General features: G+C 54.0%; 1 protein-coding gene across 2 annotated transcripts in view; it reads right to left on the bottom strand.

The window, feature by feature from the left end:
• AGAP3 (ArfGAP with GTPase domain, ankyrin repeat and PH domain 3) overlaps positions 1 to 4,521 on the bottom strand; it is a 134,223-nt gene extending 129,702 nt beyond the window's left edge. Inside the window, exon 1 of one of the 2 annotated variants that reach the window (XM_062618171.1) lies at positions 4,176 to 4,521. In XM_062618171.1, the coding sequence (XP_062474155.1) occupies positions 4,176 to 4,452 (277 nt within the window). In that variant the 5' untranslated portion in view covers positions 4,453 to 4,521. The remainder of the gene's footprint in view (positions 1 to 4,175) is intronic. The other variant, XM_062618172.1, reaches the window with a different exon arrangement.
• Positions 4,522 to 19,929: the final 15,408 nt, after the last annotated feature.

The following is a 19,929-nucleotide window of genomic DNA, read 5'->3' on the forward strand; positions in this document are numbered from 1 at the left end:
ACAGAGCCACAGTTAACCACCCGCCTGCTATCAGCAGATCATTCTCCAGGCTTTTTTCATCCTATGCCTCTGCCAGGGAAGCAACAGCTGAAGAATACAGAGGAAATCTTTTCCAAACTAATCCCACTTCTTAAAATGCAGAAAGGAACCAAAACGAGTTTAGCAGCATGTTGGAGGGGTGTGAAAGGATGATAAAGAGAAAAACATGCATTCCAGGTAAAACTCTGACTACCCATTCAGACAGATTCTTGCTCCTGCTACCTGGTCACCAAGTCCTCTCAGCACAGCCAGCAACCTTCTCCAAGGTCTTCCCTTGCAGCTTAGGTGGGCTGCAAGACATGTGCACAACAGCTAACATCAGGAAAAGATTCTGATCATTCAACAAAAGCTGTGCTGATGGATCTTACGTACTTCTCCTCATCTACCTTCCACCTCCTGCCCCCTGGCCTCCATTACTTCATGCACACAGAAGATCTCTCTGTAACCATGATCCTCCTTCCATCGCTCTATCTTCCTGGCTGCTCCCTCCTGTGTGCCCAGGGGTCCACGATGGCTCTTGCTGCCCCATGGAACCCGTAGTCCCCATCCTGTGCATCCCCCTGGCCCCACTCTGCACCATCAGTGTCGCTCTCCCTGCCTAGAACCTGCATTTTGGTCACTTCTGAAAACTCACTTCTATGAAAGAAATCAAGTGCTGTGCGACTACTGTTCCAATTACAAATTCTATTAATATAATCCTGTCTATAGTCTGTTCCAGAGTAACATTGTTAGAGGTCACATTTATTACAAGCAGGGGTCGCACCAACCTCGGGACTGAAGTCGCATAGCATTTTGCTTTATGCATGGACAAAATCTTTTACGGAGCTCAGCAGCCTGCAGCAGCCTCCGAAATTTGGCAAAGAAACACAGCTGGGATGAGGGAAGCGCTTTTTGCTAGCCCCCTGAAAATCTGTCCAAATTTGGCAGTTAGAAACTACTGAAAACCACCGGGTCCTGCCTGTGATTCAGCTGACAGTGGCGACCAGCCAAACCCACCGCCTTCTCCAGACCTGGGCACCCGACAGCACTCTCTCCTGCCACAGCCTCTGAGCGAAGAAGCTCCAGCTACAAGGAAGAGACCAAAATAAAGCTGATTTCCCTTTCCTCCCACAGCAACACTGAGCATTGTCTCGGGTCGGGCCCAGGAGAGCCTGACCAGCGAGCAGCCACAGGTCCGTCCACGTGCTGCTTTCATCCCATCATTGACTCCAAACTCTTCTTGTTTCTCCTTGGGAGAAGCTCCTTCCCCCTGACCCATCCAAGCCACCAAGGCTCCCAGGGGCAGCAGCCTACCCAACTCCTTCTTCACCTCCCTCCTTGTAATGCTGGCTGCAGCACAAGCCACAAAACTACAAGGTTTCTGTACAGAGCGTGTTCTCAAGGCAAAAACCTGCACAGAAGCACTGGCCACCCCGGGTCCAGCCAGAGGGTGAGCAGCTTGTGCACAGCACTGCAGAAAGGCACTGGCCCCTGCCTTTCTCCCTTTGAAAAATGAAGGCATTGCCTGCAGGAAAGGAATCTCGTAAGAGGACATAAGCAAGACTTGCAAGATCCAGCACTCAGTGTTAGGAAGTCGAATTTGGGATTTCACTGGCAACTTCCATAACAGACTTTAGGACCAGAAGCATCATTATGGTCACAGAATCTGATCTCTGGATCAACAATATAAACAAAAACCCTCTTCCAGCAATTCCTGTATCTAGCCCAAAGCATGCAGTTTAGAAGGACATTGTCTTCCATATTCGGGCACTTCAAGAGATAGTAACATCTCCAGCAAAATTCTTCCAATGGTTAATTACACCACCGTTAATTCAGCCTCCCACATATAGGTGGTAACTTACTGCAGGTAACTGCAGAATCAGAGCACACTTCACCAGGATCACAATTCCACTCAGTGCTGAGCAGGTAAGCGGGGACTGCAGCCAAAATAAGGATATCTGTGGGATTCCTGCTCTGCCAAACGCACCGCTGGAAATAAAGGAGGGACAAGATGGGGAAGGACCAGAAGAGACAGGATGGGTCTGTGACTGGAGCACGCTGGTCACTCCTCACCCCTCACTTTTCAGGTTAAGAGAGACCACTGCCATCCAGGTTTGGAAGGCCCTGACTGCCTGCAGCTGCATGTGGAAGAATTGCTTTGAGCAGCAGGAGAAAACACGCACCATAAGCGAAGTTGCTAAGAGACGCACCTAAATGCCAACACGCTCAGCATCAGCTTCCCCATGTTTGCATGGCGGAGGGTGGCAATGGCTGGGGAGGACACACACACCCGATACCTAGGGTGGCCGGAGCGGCTCTGCAGCCCTGCATGGGGGGAAACAAGGGCAGGGACATAGGGAGCCCACACTCTGCCTGCAGAAAAATTTGTAACTGGGGAGTAAAGCCCAGGTTTCGTACAGCAGTATTTCAGGTGGCAGCTTCTCTATCCCACAACATGGGAAAGACAAGCAGGATCAGATCGTGTCATCATAGTTGCCGATTACTTGGGTCTTCTACTGCATTTCACCTTGGGTCTTCCGCTGCACCAGAGGCACATTAAGGAAGAGCTGCAGGAGCTCCTTGGGAATGGACGTGAGAGGGTCTTCCCCCACCAGGAGTGTCACAACCTCCCTGGTAGGAGCCCCAGCACCAAGGGCTTGGGCACTGCTATGGCCTGTGCACTCCCACTCATCTCTCGTACCAATCTCTTCCCTCTTCACCTCATTAAATTCCATTAATTCAACTGTGGCAGAAGACCTCATTGACCAGTCACAGAAGCGGGAAAAGCCCCCTCCTGTTACTAATTCTACATCTGCCCCATTCTGATCCCACTGAACATCCTTTGTCCTTGCACCGCAAGACAGATGAAACAATTTACATCCCCTCAAACATGCAAACCTTCAGGCTTTTGTTACAGTCCCTCTGACTTTTGTTCCTTTCAAAGAAATCATCCCAGGGACCAGAGTGGGATGGAGGCAGCTTGAGAAGAACTCCAGGGGAGCCACTGGATCAGGCTGTCACCCGCCGTGGCAGCCAACACAGCGCTACTCCATTCCACCGCTATCCAAACTGGTTCTACGTACCACCTGCAGCGATGTGCCTGCTGTGAGTGCCTGGGAGCAGACCCGAGAATGTTGCCAAAACTGAGCAGAGACAACAAAAACCACAGCAGGCAAACAGCCGGGCTTATCAAGCCACCAAATCAAACCAGGACCCCTTATGCAGACCAAACGGCACAGGTGGCCCCAAGGATTTCTCTGTTGAAGGGTGAAGCCTGGGTGCAGGGTCAGAGGGTTGAGGCTCACCAACACCAGCCAGAGGGACCCCTGAGTGGCTGTGAGCTGCCCCCAGCCCACCCAGCTCGGCACCTTCCCTTTCCCTTCATCCATCCCTTCACTCGGCTCTACCTCAGCCTCCCAGCAGCGAGTTCCTGGCCCGACACCGCAGTTTTCCGCATTATTCATCTTAACGGGCTCCAGCACACCGCACGCCCACAGGATTCCGCTGCCCGCCGATTCCAAGGACAGATCCCCCCGCCCAGAGCTCAGCGCCCGGCTCGCAGCCCCCGATCGGGAGGGAGGACGAAGGCGGGCGGGCTACAGTCCTGGGCAGGCCGCGACCCCCAGCGCTGTCCGCCGCGGCGCCGAGCCGGGACAGCGGAGCCCCGGCTGCGGAGCACACCCTCTCCCTTCCCGCCTCCCCTCCCGCCCGGTTCGGTACCTGCAGCACCGGGGACGGAGCCCGGCTCGGCTCCCGGCACTGGTGGGCGCCGCAGCCGCAGGCCCCGGCCCGCCTCGGCGCAGGCCTCAGCCCGGCCCCACCGCGCCTCCGGCCACCCCCGCGGGCCGGCGCGGCCACTTCCCGCCGCAGCTGCGGGGCCCGGCGGGCAGGGCTGCAGCCGGGCCCCGCGGGCAGGCAGCGGACGAGGCCCCCGCCCCCGGCGAGCACCGTGAGCAGGTGCAGCGGACGGCGGGGACAAAGGGCAGCGGCGATGGCCCGGCCCGGCCCGGCCCGGTTCCGCGCGATGGGATGCGGCTTGGTCGGGGCCGGCGCGATCCCGCTTGTCTAACCGGGCCTGGCCCAGCGCGGTTCGGTGCGGCCCGGTTCGGTTGCCCCCGGTTCGGTTCAGCTGTCCCCGGTTCGGGCTCTCCGCTCACCCTCGATGGAGATGACGTGCTCGCGGATCTGGCTCTGCAGCGCCAGGTCCTCCACGCGCTCGATGAGGTCGTAGATGGCGTAGATGTTGGGGTGCACCGACTCGAAGCGACCGATCTCGGCCCGGATCGCCGCCGAGTTGGACAGACCGAACTGCGGCGGCGGCGGCCCGCCGGGCTGCGGCCCCGAGGGGCCGGGCACCGGTACCGGCACCGGCCCGCCCGGCGCAGCCAGGCTCTGCTGCTGCGGGCTCTGCCCGGGCCCGCCCTGGAAGTTCATGGCGGCGGTGGCGGGGCCGGCGGTCAGCGGCGCGGGGCCGCCGGCAGCCGCTGCATGGCCGCGCTCTGCGGGCTCTGTACCCCGCCGCGCCGAGCCCAGCCGCCGGTAGCGCGCCTCGCGTCACGCACCGCCCCCGCCCCGCCCGCGTCCGCGTCACGGCGGCGGGAGCGTGACCGACCCCGGGGAGGGGCGGGGCGGAGCGGAGCGGAGCGGAGCGGGGCGGCATTGCCGGCCCCGCGGCTCCGTGTGTCCCCCGGACCGGCGACCCGGGCTCGCTGCGGGCAGTCACGGCGCTGCACAGCCCACACCGCGGGGACGGGTCGGGCTGAAACAGCCCCCCGTAGCCCAGGGCTTCCCGCACTCCCGTGGCTCCCCATCCCCACTGCCCTTCATCCCCATGGTGCCCCATCTCCGGGTCACCCCATCCCCACCGCCTGCCACCTCTCATCATCTCACCAGGCCCCGCTCGCAGGGGCACTCCAGCCTCTGCACCATCATCGTGCTGCCTCCCCTGCCTGTGCTCCCCCTCAGACCCCAGGCGATGGTCGCAGCCTGGCCTGGGGACCCCTCGTGTGCCACCCCTGCCCTCCCTGTCGCCGGCCCTGCTTCCCGACTGCACTTTGGAGGTGATCGCATCATTCTCTTATCACGCCAAGGTCATTAAAGAAACCATGAAACGCAGCTGGTCCCAAAGGTCCCTGGGTGATCACCAGTTGCTGCCCCACCATGGTGGGGTCCCCTCTCCAGTCCCCCCTGCCCACAGGGCCTCGCTGCTGTCACCTCATTCAGGTGCTCTGTACAAGCTGCTTTGGTGACAGCTGGCACGGTGACAGCACGACCCAGGGAACCATCACAGGGGGATGCTCAGAGACTGCGAGGCTGCAGAGGGCAGGACACAGGAGTGGTCAGTGGATCCGTCCGACAGAACCACAGGCTGTCAGCCTTGTTGCCCGTGTAGAGCACAGGCTGATGGAGCCCACCCCAGACATGCTCACCCCAAAAAACAGCTTCAGAAGTTGCCTATGGAACCGGAGGGCTCCAGGAGGGCACCGTGTCACAGCCTGCAGGCAGCGTGAGAGCCAGCAAACCCGCTGCCAGCCAGGCAATGGACAGAAACAAGACAGCATCCTCCAAAACACTGAGAAACAAAGAAAGGACCATAAACCCTGTCAGATTAAACGAGAAAGTATAATCAGGGAGATGAAGAAAACGAAAAACAGCCAGCTGAGAGAACTGAGGTCCCGACGGATTTCTCCCTTGGTCCCCTGGTATCAAAGTCCCATGGGGCGGTGATGCCCTGATGCCTCAAGGGTATGGGGGATGGCTGCAGAGCTCGCGTGGGCCATGCTGGGGGCAGCTCCTGCCTCAGCAGAGATGATGGGAAGGGTTGGAGGAGGAAGAGGAGGAGGAGATCTCCAGAGAGTTTCCAGGCAGAGACACCTCCCCAGGCTCGGGAATCCTCCAGGATGCAGCAGCCGGTGCCAGGGTGTGTGGGTGCAGAAGCACATCCCTGCCCTCTCTGTCTCCCTCTTTTGGGCTGCCGGGATTCCTCGAGAGTGCGGTGCCTGCAGCTCGTGCCGCGTAGAAGGGGGTTGTTAGAAAAACGCTTTCATGAGGGTTTTGTCTAAAGCTTTAGAAATCACTCCTGTGTTACGGTACCAGCCTCATCACCTGTATGAGCGCTCAGCGACACTTCCAGAGACCCCGCAATGGAGCTGTGAGTCATAACTCGGGCTGGCTCTTCCCCAGTATCTCAAATGCAACCGTGTCTGCATTGTGTTCCGCACTGCAGTCTCTGCTGAGGCTGTGGGCACCAGCTGCACACCCCAGTCTGTGGCGCTGGGCCGTGCCCGCAGCCTTTTCTGGGGACTGTTCTTTTATATGTGTCTTTCTGCCCCTGCTCACAGCACCTAACAGAAATGCTCACCGCAGGCAATGAGCTGGCCAAGGGTGCCCTCGTCTAAATCCCTCTGGAGGTGCTGGACAGAGAGCTCTGCCCCTACTAGCCCGCCCCAGAGCAACGAGTCTGTTTTCTGCGTCCTCTCCGAAGGACACGTCAGTTGGAGATGTTTCCTTGGGTGGATTGACCATATAAACCAGCTTCACACCCCGTGCCACCAAAATGGTTGGGTTCATTTCTTCAGAAAGCTCCTGTGCTGTCGCATGGTGAGGTTTATCCAGTGTATCCACACACGAAGCATGTGGAGCTGTTGGAGCAACTCCAGAGGAGGCCACAAAATGCTCTGAGGACTGAAGCACCTCTGCTATGGGAACAGGCTGAGAGAGCTGGGCTTGTTCAGCCTGCAGAAGAGAAGGGTTCTGGGGAGACCTTAGAGCAGGTTCCAGTGCCTAAAGGGGCCAAAAAGAAAGCTGGAGAGGGGCTTTTGACAAGGGCAGGAAGGGACAGGACAAGGGGGAATGGCTTTAAACTGACAGAGGGGAGATTTAGATGGGATCTGAGGAAGAAGTTCTTCCCTGTGAGGGTGGTGAGGCCCTGGCACAGGTTGCCCAGAGAAGCTGTGGCTGCCCCATCCCTGGCAGTGTTCAAGGCCAGGTTGGACGGGGCTTGGAGCAACCTGGTCTAGTGGAAGGTGTCCCTGCCCGTGCCAGGGGGTTGGAACTGGATGAACTTTAAGATCCTTTTCAACCCAAGCCAGTCTGGTATTCCATAATTCTACGAAGAAACAGAGCAACCTGGAAATGTTGCCTTGTGGGTATCTTCCAGTTCCTCTGGTGTTAAGAACATTTATTTCATCATCTCTGAATGAGAAAACGACTCTAATTGTTTGTCTGTCCAAAACAGCTGCCTTGGGGCCTTTTTCATGGTCTCCTGTCTCCTCAGAGGAGAGAGCCAGTAAAAGGCTGCAGATCCTGGATGTTTCTGAAACATGTGTGGCCCTGCACCATCACCCTGTGAAGGCTCCTGGGAAAGCAGCTATGTTTTCCATAAGTAGCACCTGGAGAGCATGAGGTATTGCAGCCTGGAGAATTTCCAGAGATCCACAGGAAGGTGTCTGTGGAGCCCAGGCAGCATCATTAGTCCTTTTTTAATATAAATATATGTACATACATATACACACATGTATATATTTCAATATTTTCCCTCTCTTGGAAAAGGAACAAGAGGGAAGAAAAGGAAATAATCCATTGCTTTCTGCTTTTCTCCTTATCTTTATGCTCCAGCAGAGCACTGCAAGCGAACCCTGGGATGTGATGCTCTGAACTGGACAGGTGCTCGTATAACCCATGAGGGGCAATCCTACAATAGGTGATCATAAAGGGACTGCAATCAAGCTGGACAAATAGGTGAAATCCTAGCCAGTAACATGTTTACGTAGTGCTTCAAAAGACTTCATTTTTCTGAACAGAGGGAAGTCAAGCAAAATCACTGAAAAGGGAAGATTTGACTTAAAATACGAATTTAAATGCAAACCCCAAACAGAATTTCTTGGATGACCAAGAAAAAGAGACAGATTTTAAAATCCATCTTGAAAAGTCTGGCGTCAGATGTCTAATTTTGGAATGTCTCACATGATGGGCTGGTTTCAGGCAATGTTTCCCCCTGCTTATCACAGCAACAGGGGTTGCTCTGTAATAGCTGATCCCGGAGGTCAGCAGGACATCTCCTGCCTGAGACATGGTGTCACCACCATTTATTTTTTTCCAGCTTTGCTCCATCCTTTCCAATAATTTTAACAAGCTTTTTTAACCAATTTTAAATTCTCCAGTCTCCCAAAATATATTCCAAACCTGAAGTTTGTTCTTTTTGTGACTTAATCAGCATACTTTTGCGACTTAACCATCCCACTGCTGCCCACCCTGATCCTTTGCTGCAGTGATGCTGTTCGTAATCCCACAGTGCTCTGCCCTCCCTTCCGTTTGGGAATTTCTTGCCCGTGGAGGTTGCACTGGTCACCAGTTAAAACACCAGGTAGAATGAACTGCCCAGCTCTTGTGAGATATCAGGGGAGGGGGAGCCTCGCTGCCCTTTGCTGGTGGGATATTGATAAGGTATCTGGGAGAGCAGCTCACCAGCGGTTTTGCAGCTCTTCCCCAGTGCTGACACCCGCAACACCCTCTCTCTGTAATCAAGCCTCCACTCAGCCTCTGCTCTGATGAGATGGTAAGGCTTACAGAGATCAAAGTAGGGCATCTTCTCCAAACCTCAGCTGATTTTCATGTTTCTTTACCCAATCCTCCCAGGTGCCTCAACACCTTCTCAAAGTACAAAACTGTGGATGCTGTTTTCCAGCCCCAGCATCACATTCACTCCCACCTTGCACACATGTATCTGGCGGGGTCACCTACATCTCTGCCTTGCACACCTCTGTCAGGGTTTCTTGCTCATCTGTGATTTTAGCTGTAGCTCATCCACATGTTTTCAACACCCACGTTTTCCTGCTGGCTTTTAGACCACTGAGTAAGGTGCTGAATGCCACCGGCACCAGCTGAGGTCTTTTAGGGCATTTCCAGGAACAAACTGGGACAAAAAAAGAAATTCCTCTTCACAAACACACTTTAAATTCACCAGTTTGCCTTTTAGAGTCAATCAATAGCTCTTTATTAGCACTGTACTGCACTAAGTTTTTAAATCATAAATGTCCCATGGCACTAAGTTGATTTTCATACTGAAGCAGAGCATGTTACCTCTGCACTAACCTCCTCAGCGCAGTCTTAAAACACCAAAGCCAGGCTGTTGGAGAGGACAGTTCCCAGCAGGTGAACTCTCAGAGGAAAGTGCTTGGAATTGTTCCTACAAAGCAAAATGGTGCCTTCTTGGTTACAAATTGGAAATGGAACTACTGAAAGAGGGAAACTACTCACCCCAGTGCAGTCACCAAGGGTCCTGGGCACCAAAGCCCTGGCACTCGGTACTGAGGACACCGCTGTGCCATGGGCAGTGAACCAGCCATGGCTGAGGCTGCCATTGGGTGCCCCACGCAAGTGGGAAAAGGGAAAACCCAAGTGGGGGTCCCAGCCCCACACTGCTGGGGCTGCCTGGGTCTTGCTGGGATTCTCATCCTGCTGCAGCTGGATGTGTCCCCCAGGCTCTGCCTTTGTGCTTGGTCTTACATAGCTGGTCAATGCAGAGGAGCAAGCAGGACCCTGCACCTTCCCCTTTGCCTTTTCCATTCCCTTTTCTCTTTCATGTTCCCTTTTCATTTCCCTTTCCTTTTCCTCTTCCTTTCCCCCTTCCCCTTCTTCTTCCCCTGCCCTTTCCCTTCTTCTCCTTCCCCTGCCCTTTCCCTGCTCCTTCCTTTGTCCCTTCCTCTTCCCTTTTTCCCTTCCCTCTCCCTTGCCCCTTGCCCCTGCCCCACCAGCCACAGGCTGTTGGTGGCTACCACACACTCCATCTGGTTAGGTCACTTTCCCACAGGCCACCATTTCCCTGTGGTGATGCTGATGGCACGGCTTCATCACCTGAACGAGCCCCAGCTCTTCTTGGAAACTGCAGATCATGAAAAACACAGACACACACACACACACACACACACACACAAACACACACACACACACGGCACTCTCAGTGCTTCAGCTGGCTGCCCTCTGCGCCACCACTCCACAGCTTCAGCCACTGGTGGCACACCGTTATCATCAGCCCTGTGAGTGGCTGAGACTGCCCACGGCTGGGGAAGCAGCAGCCAGCACTACCGTGCCCCAAGCACCCATGTGCCAGTGAGGCAGCTGCTCCAGAGGGACCAGCGTGGATTGGCGCCGTTATCCGTTATCCCACATCTCCTCCTGCGCGGCCGTCGCTGCTCCCCAGAGGATGTGTGGCGTCATCAGGCACGTCATCCCTGCGCGGAAAATGAGCCCATCGCTGCCGCCTTCAGCTCAGAGGAGAACCATCAAACTCTCCTCCCGCTCCACGCGTCACTGACAGCCGCGGTGCGGAGCCGGGCAGGCACGCTGCTGCTGACAGCCCCCCTGCTCCCAACGTGTTCTCACATCTCCTGCCCGCTCCCCTTGGCAGGGCCTGACCCTGATTTCTTCCTGATGCCTCTCACTCCCCTTATCTCTTACCACTCATCATGAATTCTCGTTTACTGTGACTTCTGTTTCCTATTAGCTCCATTCGTTACGCGTCGTTTTGTATCCCGAGTTCCTAAGAAAACAACTTACAGATACTGCAGCGGTGATTATCCAGGCGTCTCTCTCTAATGAAGCTCTAACAAGCCTCCAGTGTGCGTTCAAGGGAGTTCACATAGTGGCTTCACCTCTGTGGTTCCTCTGCAGGGTCCAAATCCTCCTGCTGTCCACACAGTTCTAGCTCCTGCTGTGGTGGGGAAGACAGCTCCATTGGATCTGTTAACTCCCAAGCTAGGCTCCATTGAAGAACAAGGTCCTAAAATGGCTGAAAACAGCAGATTTCTTCAGAAACCTTTCTACAACCTGGTTAAAGAACCAAAGCCCTTCTTTAAGAAGGTGTAAATCCAAAATACCTAGTAAGTGGACTTCAATCAAACTAAAGGAGAGACCTGGCTTTTTGTCATCTTTTTCTTTAATTACTTCCTTAATATTGTTTAATTTCTTCCTTAATTAAGGCAGAAATCTAGCAGGGGGGTTGGACCTTGATGACCTTTAAGGTCCTTTCCAACCCTAACCATTCTATGATTCTATGACCACCACAGAAGTGAGCAGAGGAGCTGTCACCAGGCTGGATGTCACAGACCCCAGCCCATGATGGAAACTCTGCTCCAACCTCCTGCTCCAACCCTCACAGTCCTTCAGCAGATCACCTTCTGCATTTCACCAGGCATCCCACAAAGCAGAGCAGCTGCCTTACCCATACAGGACAGACACGTCCACTGTTCCCAGGGTGACAGATTTTAGTCAAAGTCACTGAAAGGAAACCTTCAGAGGCAGCAGGAGTTTGTACCTCAGGGCACTGGGAGCCCTGCCATCCCTGCTGACTTCATTGCGCTGGGCCAGCAGGACCAGTGGGGCCCCATCCCGGCTGAGGGGCACCTTGGGTAAAAGACAAGCGGGGACACAGACATAAGTGTTGGGATGCTGGATACCAGCAGGGATGCAATGAGTTCAGTTGGCTTCAGGACATAGAATTATAGAATCACACACTGGTTTGGGTTGGAAGGGACCTTAAAGCTCATCCAGTTCCAACCCCCTGCCATAGGCAGGGACACCTTCCACTAGACCAGGTTGCTCCAAGCCCCGTCCAACCTGGCCTTGAACACTGCCAGGGATGGGGCAGCCACAGCTCCTCTGGGCAACCTGTGCCACAGCCTCACCACCCTCACAGTGAGTTGGAGGAACTCAGATGTAGTTTAAAATGGGTCATCCATTCCCAGTTACTGGTGCAAAGCTTGAGATTTCCTTCCCTCATGTCTTGCATTGCTCCCTTCGAAAATGCTGACAGCTCTTCTGCTGGCAAGTTCTCATGAGACTGGTACCCGAGGGGAGAGTGGGAACGTCTGGACCGTGACATGCACCACCCGCTCGTCAGCACTTGCAGACAGCAAAGCCCAGAGCACATCTGACATCTGCCCAGGAAAAGTGCTGAGGTGGGGAGAAACAAGGGGAAAACGGTGTTGCAGTTCCCTGTCCCTTGCGCTGGCTGCAGGTTAAACAAGGAGACCGAGAATGGGAGAATACAGAGAAAGGCAGAACTTCTCTTGCAAGGAGAATTTGGGGTGCTCCAAACCACTGGGCTTCCTCACCAAAGGAAGCATTTTGTGAGTCCAACAGCAAGAACATTCTCAGCCACAGGCTGTCAGCAGGGAGACCCAGGGTCAGCAGCAGTAGTGTCTCCTCCTCTGTCCTGGCACAGCAGCTTTGTGGGCATCCAGCCCAGCGTACCCACAGGCACCTCTACAGCACAATTTGGTGCCAGCCAACTTATTGCATGTGAGTGACCTAAAACTTAGGGGTAGAAACCCAACATCTGCATCTGTCTGAGTGCTCTGAGTACAGTTTGACGCTCAAACTTGCAACTTACCTAAGGAAAATGTTTTCCAGTGACACTGTGACAGTGGCTGAAGTTGACTTCTGAGGGAATGGCCTTCGTTGTCTTCCTTCATCCTCACCTACACTGCCAGTGAGAGGGGTTTAGGCACAGTATCCTGTGGGAACGCAGTGTCCCTGCCTGTCCCACCAGTGGGGTCACAGAGCCGAGGAAGAGCAGATGTCCCCACTCTGTGAGCATGGTGGGCGCAGTCACAGCTGTCTACAGCCACCATCGTGGTGCAGACGTGCACTGAGACAGGCACTCAGGGAGATGTCTCTGCCTGTCCTCAGGCCTGATGCAGCTAACAGCAACATCTCTGTCTTGTGCAACTGCTCATTAAACACGCCTCCCAGACCTTGTAATTTGTGTTATCAGCGCCCTCACAGGAAGCAGGGATCTCTTCAGCACACATGCCTGTGCTTTTATCCAAGGGAGTCCTTGCAGCAGGCCATGAACAGCCACATTGTTTTTCTGGCATGGAAATCACTTGGTTCCACTGCCACCGTCATCTGCCATAGCAGAAGCATTTCCTCCCAGCAGTGCTGCAGACCCCAGATGCCAAAAGCTCTGTCCCAGTGTGCAGAGGGACCACAAATTCACAAGACAAGAAGGTTTACCCTTGGTGCTGTACCCGCACTCGTCCATCTCACCAGGACACGAGGTAGCAGCTGGTGGCTCACCCAGGACTAAGCAAGACCTCCATGGCATCAGAGATGTGCTTCCCACAACACTGGATGTGCTTCCCGCTTTGCTGGGTGTGCTTCTCCCCCTGGTCCCAAGCCAGGCAATAAGGGAGGCCACGTGCAAGGAGAGCTGGTGTTTGCCTGCACCTTGACAGCAAGAACCAGTGGACTGGGAAGATGCTGCTCTCTGCCTTCCAAGACCACGGACCCTTGTCCCTGCACTGCTGAGCAGAGCCTGGTGTGTTGGGAAGCCTGAGTCTCATGTCCTTCTTCACCAGGCGCAAGTGCCATTGCTATTCTGAGGCCATGAGCAGCTTAAGAAACTGGTGAAACTTCAAACTTCGGTGCTTTCTGCTTATTTTGAATAAAGCAGCTGAGGGCACAGCAGATGAACATGAGCTCCGGCTCAAACAGAAGCTGTTTGCAGAGATGGGTTTGCTGGACAGTGGACCACTGCCAGGAGGACAGCTTTACCTGCAAAGCAGCTACAGGAGAGCCAGTCTAACCAGTGTTCTAATGGTAGCGATCTGCAGCCACAGTTAACATCAAACCAAGACATTTTGACTGCTGAAGCCAGAGCCAAAGACCAAGGCACCAGAAAGCAAGGTGGGAGGATGTGAAGGTGGGGATTCAGAGTGGAGGATGCAGTGGACTCACCTTACCCAGCTCTGGTTGCTGGCAGAGGAGATGCCACCTCCACCACAGGCAGAGAGTGAGTCCATGCGACAGCGTGACATCCCAAGAGAGAAGCTGGAGTCTGCCAATGCCTGTAATGCAAAACCAGGGCAGGGCAGCAAAGGCTGAGGAGGGGCCTGCTGTAGTGGCTCAGCATGGTGGGGGACCCTGGCCCCATGCTGCAGGTCAGCCACCAAGCACGCATTCCCTAACAGCAGGACACAAAGGGGAGCTGGTAGCACCCATCACCCTTCTGAGCCTGGAGACCCTGCAAAACATCAGTGCTCCAACACAGTGGGGATACAAGAGCAGAACCTCTCCACAGACAATGGGGATGGACCGAGGGGCCGGCGTTCCATCACACCAGGCAACAGACCATTGCTCAAACTATGGTGCACCATGGGACGTGTTGAAGCCAGGCTGTCAGCCTGTTGATGGGAACAGACAGACGACAGATCTCCTGGGATGATCTGCACCTTCAGTGCCACTGTAAAACATGATGCAAATGGGGAAGAAACATAAAGGATGAGCCAGGAAGGCAGATGTGATGAGTGGGGCTGGAGAGGAATGAGGCAGCGAGCAGCTCCTGCCCAATACAAGATTCCCTGGCACCACAACAGACACTGCAGGACAAAACCTCCTCAGAATGGGGACGACACAGCAGAAGCCTCAGGGCCGGTGACAGCAACTGTGGAAGCTTCATTACTGAGTCATGTCCAGATCCCTAAGCTCTTGCTGCTCCTCTATTTCCATTATGGCATGGTGTGGTTTTACCCTTAGCACATGAGACGAGAGCTGATTCCTATTCATCTTTTAAGTGTTGTCTGGTAAGACATTATCTAGGACTGATCATGAAATCACTGCTGATAAAATTAGTGGACTTCACAAAAATGGAGTGGATAAACAGCAGCTTCAGAACAGATACCCAGAGAGACAGCTAATTTGGCAAGCTGGTCCCACTCAAATTAACATATATTTAAATAGTTAAAATTATCATCTCCCTGGTAATAAAACCTGTAGCCACAAGCCAAAGAAACAAGGCCTATGCTCTAGGAAGAGCATCCAAGAAGACTGCAGGGGTCACACAGTGACCAAAGATGGTGCAAAACTGCTCCAAGAGGGGCCAGCACAACTGCGGAGGGTCTAAAGGAAGGTGTGATGAAGAGTGATGAAGAGATACAGGCACAGGAAGTAGATCTTTCTTCCAGGCTCAGCACCAGTGAGATCTGTGCTGACACAACACCTCCGGCTCTGGCAGAGCCACTCTGAAGGGTGGAGAGGCTGCACAGAAGGGAAAAGCTGCACCGTGGAGCTGAAGAAGGATTTTCAGCTCGTGACTGAGGAAATCTGTGCCTGCATAGCTTGTCAGAAACATTCAAGAAGTGGCAATTATGGCAGACAAGCACATTCGGGGCAGAAAATACCGAGATACAAGGGTTCCTCCTTTCAGAAGACTAACAAGGACTTCTGGCTGCTGTGGAAACGGCACAAACACAAATAAGCAGCAAGACGCATTTTTAGTTGTGGTTTAGGAAGGTTTGCAACCAGAACATCCTCAATATCTATAAACCCAAACGGAGCTTTTCTGGAAAGCAGGATTTTGCCTGAAGGACAATTGGGAACCACACTTCAGTGCTGGAGAGGATGCTAGCTGTGCCACCCAGGCCCTGGCTCCATGCTCCTCCACAGCTTCGCCACTGAACTCATGCCTGCTTGCCCTCCACCTTCTCCATCCTGCCTTGGCCAAGATAAACAGATTTGCATACATACATACATACATTTTAAATATAAGCTAGTAAAAGGCTTTCTGTAAAGGAATGAAAAAGAAGAAGGAACTAGACAGAGGTGCTGAAAGGGCTGCAAAATGATGTTTTGGTTCATCCCCTTATCCCAGGCCAGGCTCCGTTATCTGACCACATTCCTGGGAATATTCATCCTGCCCTTACCAACTGCCAGGGACACAGATCTGACACTTTTGCTCTATTCTGGTGCTCAGTTATTCTTAGAAAATGATCAGGATTTGAGTTCCCTTTCTGGTGCTTCAGCAGATGATTCCTTTCCCTTTCTAAATTATCCCCTCCCTCTTTTCATCAGATTTCTCCATATTTCAATATATGCAAAGCATTGCAGTCGTCTCCTTCCTCAGCTGAAACAAACCCTTTTGCCCTTTCCCTGTGAACCCAAAGCTCGTGGCCTTTGACCAGTTTGGATGATCTTGTGTGGTTGCTCCCATTTCCCCAGATCCCCAGGATCCTGCTCTCCCACTGAAGTCACCTGCATGCTGTGGAACCTCAGCTGATGAGACTCCTGCCTGCACACCCCACAGTGGGTCTGCGGCTCAGCCCCTGATACACCATCACTGCCACTGCTGCCATGCAACCTGCTCCCTCAGTCCCGCTCCTCATAGAATCACAAAATGGTTTGGGCTGGAAGGGACCTTGAAGTTCATCCAGTTCCAAACCCCTGCCACAGGCAGGGACACCTTCCACCAGACCAGGTCGCTCCAAGCCCCATCCAACCTGGCCTTGAACACTGCCAGGGATGGGGCAGCCACAGCTTCTCTGGGCAACCTGTGCCAGGGCCTCACCACCCTCACAGGGAAGAACTTCTTCCTCAGATCTCATCTCAATCTCCCCTCTGTCAGTTTAAAGCCATTCCCACTTGTCCTGTCCCCACCTGTCCTTGTCAAAAGCCCCTCTCCAGCTTTCTTGTGGGCCCTTTTAAGCACTGGAAGCTGCTCTAAGGTCTCCTCAGAACCTCCTCTTCTGCAGGCTGAACAAGCCCAGCTCTCTCAGCCTGTCTTTTCTAGCAGATATGTGCGATGCCCACTCCCTGCATGGGTGTTCACCAACCACCCCGAGCCGACATCTCAAAGTTGCCAGGTGGGATATGGGGTGCAGGGATGGGATGAGCATAACCCAGCCTGAGCCTGTGAGGGGGTCCCCACCATGGGGAGCCTCTGCAGAGCAGGAACCTCCCAGTGCTCATGAGAGCCCAGGTCTGTGGTGCAGTCAGGGGCAGCCACAGTTCTGGTTCCTGCAGTGCTGCTGGAGGTGGAAAATCAGAGCCCAAAGTTACAGTGAAGGCAGAGGAGATCAGGGTGAGAGGAGCCCACATTAATTGCAGGCAAACAGATGGAGCTGGTACTTATCACAGATAAGGGAGAAAAAAAATCATGAGAGAACTTAAATGTACTGAGAGGCCGCATCGCATGACTTCAGAACAGGGGAAGTGGGGGAGGAAGGCGAGAGCTCATGGGGGAGACGAGCCCGGGGCTTTCTGCAATATAAATGCACTCAAGTATGTCCGGGTGGACACTTCCTGTGGACAGTGGCCATGGAGAAATGGAAACTGGTTTTTAGGGTGAACTTCATTCTCAGAACCCCAGCTTTCCCAGCTCAGAGGCACACTCCATCTGCCTCAATTCCATCTGACGCTGCTGTTCACAAGTGCCTCAAACTGGCACCGCTGCCAAGAGCAGCGATGCCTCCTCATCCTCCTCCACCTCCTCCTCCCCCCACCACTCCCGCCTCCAGACCAGCTGCTCCAGCATCTTGGTGGCCACAGACCAAACCAACTGGAAACTGTTGTGGTGGAAGGAAAGGGTCAGGGTCTGCTTGGCCAGTGGTGATCCTGGCTCCCTGTGTGGCCCTATGGATTCCAGACACTGCCACAGGCAACAGGAGGGTCCCCAGAGCTCCAGGGAGCTTTCGTCTGGGGGTACAAGAGCAGGGGGTTTGTTGCTCTCTTCCAAACCTGTTGGCAGCATGGCAGGCGCCCGACTTGGTGTACTGGGAGTCGGGGGGGGATGCAGAAGACAGGCACCAGCTCCCTGCCCAACAGGCACAGCACAGTCTGTTTCCAGATCCAGGACCCCACCAGCAGGCAGGAGAAGATGAGCAAGAGGACGGAGCAGTGTAGTGCCCTTCTAGGCTGGAGCAAAAGGAGACAGGACTGGAGAAGAAATACTGGCCACAGACCCCCAAGGTCCACACAGGATGTAGGGCTGGAGAGCAGCACCCTGCATCCAAGCTGTGGTGAAAGACAAGGCTGAGCTGAAATGGATGTCCTGGCCCTGTGGCAGAGGCTGTGGGCTCACCAGAGCTGTAAGGCTTCCCGGTGCCCTTGGGACCCCAAGTTGCTTAATCAGCCACACTGCCATTAAAATCTGGTGCTTCATCTCTGTGGGGATGTCACTGACTGGGCAAGCTGAGAGACAGACACTGCTTGTCTTCCTGGAACCTCATCCACTCGCCATGACCACAGCTGTGGGTGGGCTCAGCCTTTTGCTAAACCCATCAGAACTTTGCTCTGCTGTGGCTCCTGCTGAAAGGCAGGGAGTTAGTGGCAGCAGCTCAGTGGAGAGGGAGCTGTTTAATAAAGAGATGTCTCCTTTGAGTCACAGTAACTGTTCTCTTCGGAATAGGGATCAGGGCAAGAGCTTTTCCCCAGAATAGCTGCAGCTCTTTGATCTTAACACGGAGCTTGGAGGTAACCCCAAGTATTAATCTCATCCATATCTGCGCCACATATGGCTGTCAGACAGCAAGCAAACGGTAAATCCACAATACATAGCTGAGTGTATGAGGCTGTTTCACACCGAAACCTCCAGAGAGCCTTACCAGTGAAACCACGTTTACCGCTGCTGTGCTGACGCCTTGCTATTGGTTTATTTAAGCATAGGAGATGGCCAGGGCAAGGCCACAGGAGTGTTTGCAGTACTGAGGACAAGCCCTGACCTGGTGAGAAGATGAGGCTGGAGGAGTGCGGGGTGAAAGAGCCCCCAAGCCTGGCAAGAGGGTGCCTGGTGCTGGCAGCGCTCTCCCACCCCCCTCCCTGAGCAGGGCTGTGCTGGGAATGGTTCCCAGCACTCGAGCAGCGCAGCTCCCACTGAGCAGATACAGGCTTGGCTCTTGTTCGAGAGAAGTGGTGAACCATGGTTTGTCACCTTCACACTTGAAACCTTCAGTGTATGTGTCTCTTACTGTGACCTTCCTCTATGTGACCGGCCATCTCAAGACATCCCTTGTGTATCCTATGGAGACAGGCTGAGAGAGCTGGGTTTGCTCAGCCTGGAGAGGAGAAGGCTCCGGGGACACCTTAGAGCAGGTTCCAGCGCCTAAAGGGGCCAGCAAGAAAGCTGGAGAGGGGCTTTTGACAAAGGCAGGTAGGGACAGGACAAAGGGGAATGGCTTTAAACTGGCAGAGGGGAGATTGAGATGAGATGTGAGGAAGAAGTTCTTCCCTGTGAGGGTGGTGAGGCCCTGGCACAGGTTGCCCAGAGAAGCTGTGGCTGCCCCATCCCTGGCAGTGTTCAAGGCCAGGTTGGACGGGGCTTGGAGCAACCCGGTCTGGTGGAAGGTGTCCCTGCCCATGGCAGGGGGTGGGAATTGGACGAGCTTTATGGTCCCTTCCAACCCAAACCATTCTGGGATTCCCAAAGGGCTTTAAGGAAAGCAGGCAGCTGTGGTACAAGCAGAATGGCTACAGGAGAGGCAGCCAGTTTCAAAGAAGAAAGGCAAGCATGGATGTCAGCTCCATGGCAATCACCGGTGTTCCTATACAGAGCTGGGCTCCTCAGCGTGCTCTCCAGCCCTGGGAGAGGGCAAAGCTGCAGGAAGGGGTCTCAGCACCCTCTGCAGCACCCTGTCCTCCCTGACAACCCCAGAGACCCCCCTGATCCTATGGGCAGAGGCCATGGCTCCAGAGTGGAGAGGGGCAGTTTTCTCTCCCTGGGCTGACCTCCTAAAAAAACATGTGGCATCCAGAACTGGGCATCACTTTATATTAACAATATTTGAGACGAATATTGAAAATCCAAAGAGATCCTGCAAAGCCCCACGCAGAATGATGTGAGGGCTAGAGCGAGTGCCTTATTGCAGAAGATTTAAAGAGCACAATCTGTTCAGCTTATCCAAAAGAAGATTGAGGGGTGACTTGATTACACTGTAGAACTACTTTCACAGGGAAATATTAAATGGCTCTTTAATCAAGCCAGGAAAGATATAAAAAGACTCAATCTCTGGAAGCTGAAGCCAGACTAATCCACATTGAAAATGAGACACAAAATTTTATTGGTGAGGGTGATTAACCACTGGATAAAATGCATTAAATTTGAGCAGTCACAACCACTCAAATGATTTTGTTCAGACG

This window comes from Pezoporus occidentalis, unplaced genomic scaffold (genome assembly GCF_034315485.1).
Source record: "Pezoporus occidentalis ecotype Australia unplaced genomic scaffold, CSIRO_AGI_Poc_V1 ctg2, whole genome shotgun sequence".
NCBI classification, from domain to species: domain Eukaryota; kingdom Metazoa; phylum Chordata; class Aves; order Psittaciformes; family Psittacidae; genus Pezoporus; species Pezoporus occidentalis.